This window comes from Pistacia vera, unplaced genomic scaffold, assembly GCF_008641045.1.
Source record: "Pistacia vera cultivar Batoury unplaced genomic scaffold, PisVer_v2 Contig188, whole genome shotgun sequence".
Taxonomy (NCBI): domain Eukaryota; kingdom Viridiplantae; phylum Streptophyta; class Magnoliopsida; order Sapindales; family Anacardiaceae; genus Pistacia; species Pistacia vera.
In genome coordinates this window covers 1,306,106-1,316,977 of record NW_022195981.1, presented here as the reverse complement: position 1 = coordinate 1,316,977, position 10,872 = coordinate 1,306,106, and the positions used below count along the sequence as shown (strand labels likewise).

General features: G+C 34.2%; 2 protein-coding genes across 3 annotated transcripts; one reads left to right on the top strand and one right to left on the bottom strand.

Annotated features, from left to right (window-relative positions):
• Window positions 1-405: 405 nt before the first annotated feature.
• Window positions 406-1,263, bottom strand: LOC116127002. Its single transcript, XM_031412666.1, has one exon. The coding sequence runs from the start codon at window positions 1,261-1,263 to the stop codon at window positions 406-408; it is 858 nt and encodes a 285-aa protein (XP_031268526.1).
• Window positions 1,264-6,303: 5,040 nt separating this feature from the next.
• Window positions 6,304-9,490, top strand: LOC116127038 (protein PHLOEM PROTEIN 2-LIKE A9-like). Of its 2 annotated transcripts, XM_031412707.1 has the most exons (6): window positions 6,343-6,369; window positions 7,406-7,522; window positions 7,674-7,712; window positions 8,149-8,226; window positions 8,560-8,636; window positions 8,935-9,490. In XM_031412707.1, exons 2-6 carry the CDS (start codon window positions 7,487-7,489, stop codon window positions 9,326-9,328), a joined length of 624 nt encoding a protein of 207 aa, XP_031268567.1. In that variant the 5' UTR covers window positions 6,343-6,369; window positions 7,406-7,486; the 3' UTR covers window positions 9,329-9,490. The 2 variants fall into 2 exon arrangements, with proteins under 2 accessions (XP_031268566.1, XP_031268567.1); XM_031412706.1 differs by lacking the exon at window positions 7,406-7,522 and having other exon boundaries at window positions 6,304-6,369.
• Window positions 9,491-10,872: the final 1,382 nt, after the last annotated feature.

The following is a 10,872-nucleotide window of genomic DNA, read 5'->3' as shown; positions in this document are numbered from 1 at the left end:
TCCATTCTTTTTCTTTACGACCACGACGTTTGCCAGCCATTCGGGGTAGTGGACTTCTCTGATAATGCCATTGTTTAAGAGTTTGTCTATCTCATCGTTGACGATTCGGTTCCGCTCTGGTGCAAACTTCCTTCTCATCTACTTTACTGGAAGGTGGTCCGGATCCACCTTTAGCTGATGGACCATTGCTTCCGGACTGATTCCGGTCATGTCAGCGTGGGACCAAGCGAAACAGTCTTGGTTTTGTTTAAGGAACTCAATCAACTTCTCTCTTGTCTTGGGCTCGAGGCGGGAACCTATATGGGTCTTTCTCTCAGGGTCGTTCGGGTGTATCTGTACTTCATCCAACTCCTCTATTGAGGGCTGATCTGGTTCGGTCGGCGGGGTTGGATGAGACTGTAATTGCTATAATGAGTTACCCTTGCTCTTGAAGGCGTTCTTGTAGCAGTCTCTGGAAGCTTTGGGGTCGCCCTTGATCTCTCGTACCCCCCACTTAGTTGGAAACCTGATCGTCTGGTGGAAGGTGGATGGGACTGCCCGCATGTCGTGGATCCAGGGCCGCCCCAAGATGGCATTATAGGGGGATGGGCAGTCGATCACCAGGAAGACAGTCTGCTTATTCACTCCCCCGGCATAGATGGGAAGGACGATCTCCCCTATAGTGTATTTTTGCAGCAGTGTTGGTCGTCTATTGATATTCGTTTCTTCCAGTCCCATCGCCTTTACTGCTTCAAGAAATAGGATATTTGCTGACGAACCTCCATCTACGAACACCATTTTCACTAGGATGTTGGCTATCTGCAGGGAGAGGACTAGAGCATCATGGTGAGGAGCGGCCAGGGTGACCGGTTCGTCATCTTCGAACTGAATTACTTGATGAGAGTGTGACCTCGAGACCGGATGGATGGATTGGACTTCATGGTGGTGGTTGGTTCTAGCATACCGTTTGGCCGATGAGTAACTTACCCCACTGATTTCTGATCCTCCGGAGATGAGCAAACAGAAGCCTTTCAGTGTGGGTTCCCGCGGAGGGGGCGACGGTTCTTTGGAGCCCTTCCGGCTAATGGTGTTCTTCCCCTTGTCAGTAAGTAGATCACGGAGATGTCCCCTCTTCAGAAGTGCGGCAACCTCGAGCCGCAAAGCGATACAGTCTGCGGTGTTGTGCCCGTGATCGTTGTGGAATTCACACCACTTGGTTGTGTCTCTTCTTGCCTCGGGATTGAGCTTACCAGGCCACTTGACGGTGGACCCCATTCCTTTCATTATCGCTACGACCTGGGTTGGTTTGACGTTGAGGTTGTACTCTGTTATTTTGTGCTGGTTCGATCCGAAATGCCTGTTATCATTCCTTTCTGGTTGGCAATCATAAGGTTTTCTGGTCCTGCCCATAGTGCGTGCTGGAGGTTGGTAGTGGTGCTCCACCGGTCTAAACTCTGGCTTCCTGTCGCTCCACCTTGGTTCATATCTAGAATGGGCAGCTCGGTTCATCTCATCTTCCTCCCATCTTATCTGGATGACGGCTCGGGCCAGAGCGTCTTCCATTGTGGTGCAGCCCAGTTTAGTTAGTTCTTTGTATAGTTCCCCATCCGGGAGGAGGCCTTTTCTGAAAGCGTCCACAGTAGTCTCGAGGTTACATGAGGGGATAGAGATCTTCTCTTTGTTGAATCTGCTAACATATTCTCTTAATGGCTCTCCCCTTCTTTGGTATATTCGGTACAAGTCGGCCAACAACTTCTCTAGTTTTTTGCTGTTGGCGACCTGTTCCACAAAGGTGTCGGTAAGTTGAGCAAATGAATCGACGGATCCGTTCGGGAGGTTAGTGTACCATTGAAGCGCGGGGCCGGACAAACTAGAACCGAAACTTTTGCACATGCAGGCCTCTTTGAGCGATCGGGGTATGGCGACTGTGAACATCCGCTGCTTGTACGAGGCTATGTGGTCATCTGGGTCGGTGGTAACGTCATATGGTTTCATGTTGGGGATGGTAAATTTCTGGGGCATGTCAGCCAGGGCGATCTCATCCATAAAGGGTGAATCGGCGTAACAATTGGGTCTGCTCTTCTTGGTTGGGATTGGCATTCCTGGAATGCGTCTCATTACTGCTTCAACGTCGGCCAGCCTCTTAGCCAGTATTTGTTCCATAGGGGAGGGGGATACTATCGGGTCATCCCATCTCACCGAGTCTGGTATATTTCGATGGGTCATCCCTCGGGGGGTGGTCTGATAAACCATTCCGTCGTGCACTACTTGGTAGCATTGGTCTTCGTTCATCCCTCCTGGTTGGATGACTCCCATCGTCACTGTCCTGTTATTCTTCCCTACATGAATGGTCAGAGGAGTCGTCTAGTAGTCGTTCGGTCCGTCGGGATGGATGGGCTCAAGTGTTGAAGTTGGTTTGGTTTGGCCGTTCAACCCGCGAGGGTGAGCCGGGCCGGATGGGGTTTGTGTTTGGGTTGACTGGAAGTGTAGTGGGATGGTGGGGATGGGCTGGTCCTGCGGACACGGGCTTTCTGTTGCTGGATCGTTTTGATTATGAGGCTGGGATGGGTCGGCTGGATGGTGTCCCGTTGGTATATCTTTATCTCCATTAGTTAGAACGGAGTAGTCAAGCGCCAGTGCGCTTAACTGACGCGGTCCTTTACCGGAATTCGAGGGCTGATGCTCTGGTGTAGAGAGAGGTTGCATGGATGAGATAGGGGCGCGGAATCGATTGGGGGGTGCTTGGTTGGGCAGAAACTCAAGATCGTAGAATTGACTTACTTTCTCCTTTAGCGCCTGGTTCTCAGCTCTGATGGAGGTGTTTTCGGCTTCCAGTGCGGCCACCTTGTCCGAGTTTTGTTGCATGAGAGCTGTCAAAGCCTCCAGTTTGGCCTCGAGGCCGGAGTTAACGTTGTCGGGATTGTCAGCCATGGAATGTTCCTCCACGTAGCAAGTTCCGTCGAGCTGAATGATTGCTAGAGGCCTGTACGGAACTTTTTATACAAATTTAGACATATAGATTGATTTTTTTAGGATGATTGGATAATTTTAACTAAATTGATATGATTTATATTTTTTTTTTCTTTTTTAATTAAAGTTTTTTATAAAAGGATTTTGTTTTTTTAAAACAAAAACAATTATTTGTGCAATATATTAAAAAGAAAAATATGTATTGACCTTTGTATTGATGTAGTTTGTAATTTCTCTTAGTCCACATTTTACACGATCGCTTGGCTTTTATTATTACTTCCTACCCAAGTTGGCAAATAAATAAGCGGGTCATCGTATTTATTTTTGAATAGTCATTAAGGGCTCGGTACAGGGCAGTTGTATAGCATTTAATTTCCTATACAAAATTTATCTTGTTTCACGATTTGTTGCGTCAGAGCGATAATTGTATATGCATAATATTTTAATTGATGTGATTAATTAGACATTAGCATCAGATTTATTAGAAGCAGTGAGTGATTTCTCAATTATAACTATGATGTTAAAACATAAGTAATCATATTAGTTGGTATTTGAAATTGGGATTCGAAGTTTATATATATAATATTATTGTTAGAAAAAAGAGTAATACTCATTTTATCAAATTACAGCTCAAAACTCTCATATTAAAATGGTATGTCATATTAGATAGTGTGATGTTAAAACATAAGTAGCTACCACCGTCGGCTGCCGGTTGGAGTCGTTGGAGGTCCCTAGAAATTGCGGAGTCACCGGAAGTTGCCGATATGACTATTTTTGGCCATCAATATGATCAGAAACGACCATATCTTTGACTCCCACAATTCTCAGCCACTCTTGATGACTTTCGACAGCTACGATTGGCAGTAGTTGGCCAACTGTTGATGGTGGTGGTTGGGTGGTAGTGACGGTCTATAATTTGTTTTAAATATAAGGGTATTATTGTCTAAAAACTTAATTAAACAAAGGTAAAATTATAATGGTAGATTAATGTAAATTGATTTTAAAACAAGAGCATTATTGTCCAAAAAATTTATTAATAAATATTAAAATTATAACAAAAATAAGATTATTAAGTAATTTTATAATACTTAAGAAAATAGAAATAATCAAATTACCTTCAATATTACTAACAGTAAATACTATTGGTATTAAAAGATTATCGAAATCTTATATTATTTGACAACCAAATGTGATAATCAAATAATGTAAGATGATATTATCTCAGTAAAATAACATTATCTCCCACCAAGTGCACTCTAATTGTAGTGTTAGAATCAAGAGCATGTACGATAGGACAAGAAATTAAGGTGTTCTGTTCAGATGGGTTTTTGCTTTTTAATGGAGTGGGGTGGACAACTAACTCAGATGTTAAGTTGGACATTGACATGGTTGTTGAAATAGTAATGGGATATGAGACGTGGGATGACGAGGGCACAATAAATCAATTTATGTAATATATATAGATACACACGTTAAGTTATGTGGGTGAGTTTGTATATTTAGTATTATTTATCTATTATTAATAATATTATATATACAAACTTCTCGTATAAATTTAAATTTATAAATTGATTTGTTTTAGAATAATCGTATAATTTTAAACTAAATTGATATGTTTTATATATTTTTTTATTGAATTTTTTTATAAAAAAATTTTGTTAAAAAAAATTATTTGTTCTATATATTGGAAAGAAAAAATATGCAATGAGTGTTATATTGAGTGAAATTATATATAATAATTTATGTAGTTTATAATTTCTTTTGGCCCACATTTTATAGATCGCTTTGCTTTTATTATTACTTTCTAACCAAGCTGACAAATAAGTAAGTGGGTCATCCTATTTATTCTTAAATAGTTATTAAGGGCTTGATATAGGGCAGTTGTATAGCATTTAATTTCCTATAGAAAATTTATCTTGCTTCACGATTTGTTGCGTTAGAGCAATAATTGTATATGCATAATATTTTAATTGATGTGATTAATTAGACATTAGTATCAGAATTATCAAAGCGTAAGAAATAAGTGAGTGATTTCTCAATTATAAGTGTGATGTTAAAACATAAGTAGCAATATTATTGTTAGAAAAAAGAGTAATACTCATTTTATCAAATTACAGCTCAAAACTCTCGTATTAAATTATATGTCATATTAGATAGTGTTGACCGGGCTATGGCAAAAAAAAAAAAAAAAAAAAAATTGTACTTGATTTTTGTGTTGAGTAAAGTTATAAATTATAATAATTTGTGTAGTTGTAATTTCTTTTAGTCAACATTTTACACAATCGCTTTGCTTTTATGACTACTTCCTACCCATATCGACAAAGAAACCAGTGGGCCAATGTAATTATTCCTCGATAGTTATTAAGGGCCCGCTATCAGGCAATGGCACTATCATTTGTAAGCCGGTTCCTTAGATTTGGAATCAGAATCAAAATGGGCAGTTTTGGTTTCTGACATATAAATTTCGGTTTCAATTCCAGATATTCAGGTTAATTTAAATTATCTTATATTTTTTTAAAAATGATAAATAAACCTTCTAAAAATTAGAAATACACTTTCAATGACTTATAAAAATTATAATTTACTCTCGATTTTTACTTGGGTATCTAGATCTCAGTTTCGGTTCTAGTTCTGGTTTTTGATTCTTGTAGGGATGGAATCGACACTAAAACTAGAATTGGAACTAGTAGGATCTTGATTTCTAGAATTGAAACATATCTTGTGAGGGTTAGTTTCGAATAGGATTCGGAGTTGAAACTCTAAGCATCAGCCATTTCTGGTTTCGATTCAGGTCAATTCTTTTGCACACTCCTATAAAAAATATGTCTTAAATAAAAGAATGTTTAGCGTCCTTTGTCTCCCGTCAACTGTTGGCATGAGACAAGTCAATTTTGCTAGTTAATGTAAATTGATTAAGAAGACAATTTAATCCTTGGTTTACTTTAATATTTACATAAAACTTACAACATATAAAAATAATTAATAATATTTTTAGAATACTTTATTATGTAACTATTTAAAAGTATTTCAAGTTATTATATTTTTCTTTCCTGTTTTAACAAAATAAATGAATCTAAGAAATAATTACTTAAATGCAAAAAAAATTTCACATTTAACAACAAAAAATATAAAAAAATTCAATTTTTAAAATAAAATATATTTCTAACATGAATGTGTCTCATTGAGGGAGAAAAATGAGTTTGAGCAGAGACAAGGACATGACAACTGTAAAAGGGCTGACAACTCTGGGGTTTGGTGAAAGGGAATACGAGTTTTTAACAAGGAGTGTAAATGTTAATTTTCCAAAACTCATGGACCTTAACGTCATATGGTTTTCCTGAAAAGTTGTATAAATCAGGCCTCGACGGTTGACAGAAGATGATTATTTTCAAAATGATGGGTCAAGAAGATGAACAAAAGGTGCTCTCTCTTTCTCTCTCTCTCGCGCATACATATATATATGTTAAATTCTCATAAAAGTTTTTGTTTTGATTAACTAAGATTATTATTATTATTATTATTATTATTTTGTGGAAATTGTAAAGGATACTGAATCTTGGTTTGATTGGAGCATAATGATATTAGGATAAAATTAAAGACTATTATAATATTTATGAAATATTTTATAAAATTTATGATATACATGTTGAGTCTTAGAATTCTTGGATCTGGGATTCAAGGGCTCTTTTCTTTTTAATTAAAAAAAAAATATTACTGCAACAATTTGTCTCACATGTTGAGTTTTTTTATTTTTTTTATTTATTTTACCTTAATATTGAGATTAGAGGATTGTATCAAAAATTATTTTTGAAATATATTAGCTATATGAGTTTTTAGAAGTATATTGAACCTATTTGATAGATTATTTGAAACATATTATTCTAAAAAAGCGTTTTAAATTGAGTTGAGTTAAAGTTTGATTAAATCGAATAGGATTAGAGTCTTAAAATGTGTTTAGTAAAACATCTGAAAATTATATTAGAGTTTTATAAAATGCTAAATAGTTATTTGGTATATTTTTTTAAAAAGTTTTTTAAGATAGAATAATTGTTTGATATAGTTTCTAAAAATGTTTAGATTATTTTTTTAACCTCTTATATTTTTTAATTTAGTTAAACACTCGTATAATAAAAGTTTAAAAATTAACTAAAACATTACAATCATCCAAAAAGATAGTCGATAGTCATCAGAATGACGTATGACCGATTAGATCCGATCGATATAACTGTTTTTAACCAAATCTACTGTATAATATATATTTCTTTAACTTCTTCAAAACCCACACAAATATATGTGTAAGAACTATCGGTATTTTTGGTTGAGGTGTTGAAAATCGAAGGATAAACAGAGTTGGCACGGGCTCGATATACTGAGTTAGTAGGGATTTATGCTTAGCCGCTGCAGATAGGTCATAGGTGCCAATCCCATGACAATATACTGACTACTGAGTTGGCAGGGGCTCGATGTTGGCTTGATATAGCGAGCTGGTTGGGCTTTATATATGCCTAGCTACTGTAGGTGGGTGTAATCACATCACATGAGATCTGCTCAAAACGGTTATCAACAAATTATGGTTATTTTTTTATTTATTTTTTTTAATTCCATAACAGCAAATTAATAGAATCGGATCCTTTACCCAGATATTGTTCAACCATTAAATTATCTATTATTTACTTAAAAACAAATTAATTCCTTCTTAATTTTTTTCTTCTATTTCTTAACAGCCAAAAGGTGAATCATCCCACGAGCCGACCCCTGCTCTGGTATTGTTTGATTAACAATTTTGTAGTTTATTATAAATTTACCATATATTAAAGTGAGAGTAGTCCTTTTTTTTTTTTTTTTTTTTCACTAACGATGAATGCTGTCAGGGACTCAGGGTTAGGCACTTACCAAAAGGTTCTCTACTTTTAAGATTCTTTCATCAAAATTAGAAAAAAAAAATTGTATTATTATTTAAGAAGTATTAATTAGATTTTTAAACCTTTAAATAATATTAATAAAAAATTATATTAATATTTTTCCAGTAAACTATACACAACCCTTTTTTCTCTCATTATAGAGTTTTATTCTCAAAAAGCAATAAAGAATTCTTTTTAAAGGATGCATCAAAATAAAAAATCAAATTATTTTAGATTATTTTCGGGACAGCCTTAAAGGTTTGAAAGAAAATTTTGATTTTCAATTTGTCTCAAGCAGCTAGAAAAACAACCAGAGGGTGACAAAGGAGCAGAAGAAAAGAAGCCAGAAAAAGCAGAGACAACAGAAGAAGACAAGGTCTAACATAACTTTATTTATTTATTCATATATTATAAAGTTCTATATCTGTTGAGCATCATTTTTTTTATTTTTTTTTAAATATGCTTAGATGAAAGAATTTTATTTTATTTTATTTGATAAATGTTTAACTTAGATTATATATGGTTCTTTTTTTCTTTTTTTGGGTGGAGGTAATTATATGGCTTAGTGAATCTTGATTTGATTGGAGAATGATGATATTTAGATGAAAGGATGCCAATTATAATTAAATTTATAACCTAAATGTTGAGTTTAGGTTGCATGTTGAGAAATATATATGATGAAAGTGAGAACTAATTTTGAAATGTACAGGATTATAAGATCTACCCTGGAAAGCTTGAAATTACATGGGGCGACAACCAAAGTTACTGGAGTTCACCAAATAAAACGTAAGAAAATCCCCCTTTCTCTAATTATTAAAATCCAATATATCTATGATCAGGGTATTGTGACTTATATTATTTATTTAATTTTTTGATATTCCTTATGAACTGTTAATTTTTATTGATTTAACAGTGAGAAGTAAAGTTAAAGGTAGTTATGACTTGGTAATTCAAGCATGGTTTATCAGAGTTTTCTTCTTACAGTAGTGTATAATATCTATAAATCTGAAAAGCCTGCATATTATTCACAGTAGTGTAAAATATCTATAAATCTGAAAAATCCTGCATATTATTCACTGTACAGGTCAAAAGAACCGGCAGAGCTATATAAGGTGAGTTGGCTTCAGGTAACCGGTAAAACAAAAGTAAAAAGGGGGAAGTCATATGAAATAGAGTTCAACATAACTTTGAAAGCTGACGGCTTTGGGTGGAATGGCCTCCCACTTTTTCTGATGGCTAAGATTGGGGCAAAGGGAAAATCCATATGGAAAAAGATTAAGCCACTGGAGCAGACTCCAAATGATAAGACATTTGATATTCCTAAGCCTGAAGAAAAGTTCATCGTTAAAATTCCAGATAATAAAGGTGACGAGGAACAGGACCTTTTCTTTGGTTTCTATGAAATTTGGAGTAACAAATGGAAGGGAGGATTGCTTATTAATTATGCAACTGTTAAAGAAGTAAGCGAACGGAATTAAGCTTTGTTTGTGCTTAGCAAAATGTTGCCAAATAATCGGAGACTAGAAGACAAAAAGATAAACTAGCATTTCGTGCACTGATAATGTTTGTTATATTCAGGGCTGTCTCAAGAATATTTGTGACCCTAGACAAGAGTTGCTTTAGGGGTCTTCTAATAATATAAGTAGATATTATAAAATTATTTCAAATTTATTTTTCTTGTCTTTTGAGATGCAAAATCACTAATTAAATTTTTATATTCAAGTTTAGAAACCAAATCTTTTTCAATTAATAATATAGCTAAATTACCTAATCTTTCTTATGACATAGTTGAACGCAAATAAGATTTTATTAACTTTAATTTTGAAAAACTTCTTTCTGCTGAAGCTATAGTGACAGGAATAGTTAACAGTATACTATAAGCTATCCATGCATTTGGAAAAGAATTTACATGTTTTTATAAAATCTAGTATTTCAAGTGGTGTTTTAATTTCTTTTAAAACTTTGAATTCTGTATATAAATCTAAACCATCAATATCAGAGAGCATGTCATGTTTTAAAAAGTTTTCAAGATTTAAACAATGTTTCTGCAAACTATCATCATCAAGCAATTTTAACTTTTCTATATTATAAATAAAACCAAAATTAGTACTATATATTTCAAATTGTTCAAACCTACTTTGAAGTGAGGAAATGCATGATCAACTAAATATGTGAAATAATTTATTCTAAAAGATTCTTCAGCAGACAATTTCATCTCTTCGTTTTCATTCTCATAAAATTGTTTTTTTCTCTTTATTATACTTTTTTCATGAAATTTTGGTTCTATATTCATTTGCTCTACAATCTCTTTAGTAGAAATCATAGAAGATGTAACCCTATTTTCTCTATATTTTTTTAAAAATGAAACAAGACCTTTCAACTGATCTGTTGCAACAACAATGTCAATATTTTTAGATTGTAAATATTTACTAACCATATTAACAGCAAATAACATTTCATACCAAATATTCATGCCTAATAGAAATTCAAAATTTTCAATCTCATACGTTACTAAAGAAATAGCTTCACTTTTTGTTTTAGGATCTTCACTAGTTTCTGCTAATTGATATAGAACATCTCTTATTTGTGGAGCTTGAAATTTTATTGCTTTAACACTTTCAATACGACTTTTCCAACGTGTTTGTGATAATGGCTTAAGTGTCAAATTAAAAACATGATCTTGCAAAATTTTCCATCGTTTTGTAGAAGAAGGAAATAATGCGTATATACGTTGTGTCACTCTAAAAAATGTAATAGCATTAACATATGAATTAGCCATATCACAAAGAACTAAATTAAGACTATGACAACCACATGGTGTATAAAATACTCTAGAATTTATATATAATAATCTTTTTTGCATACCTTGATGTTTACCTTTCATATTAGACCCATTATCATATCCTTGTCCTCTCACATTATTTACATCAAGTTCAAGATTTTTTAATATACTTGTGAGAACATTAAAAAGGCCTTGACTAGAAGTATCATCCACTTTTATAAAATCTATAAAGTACTCTTC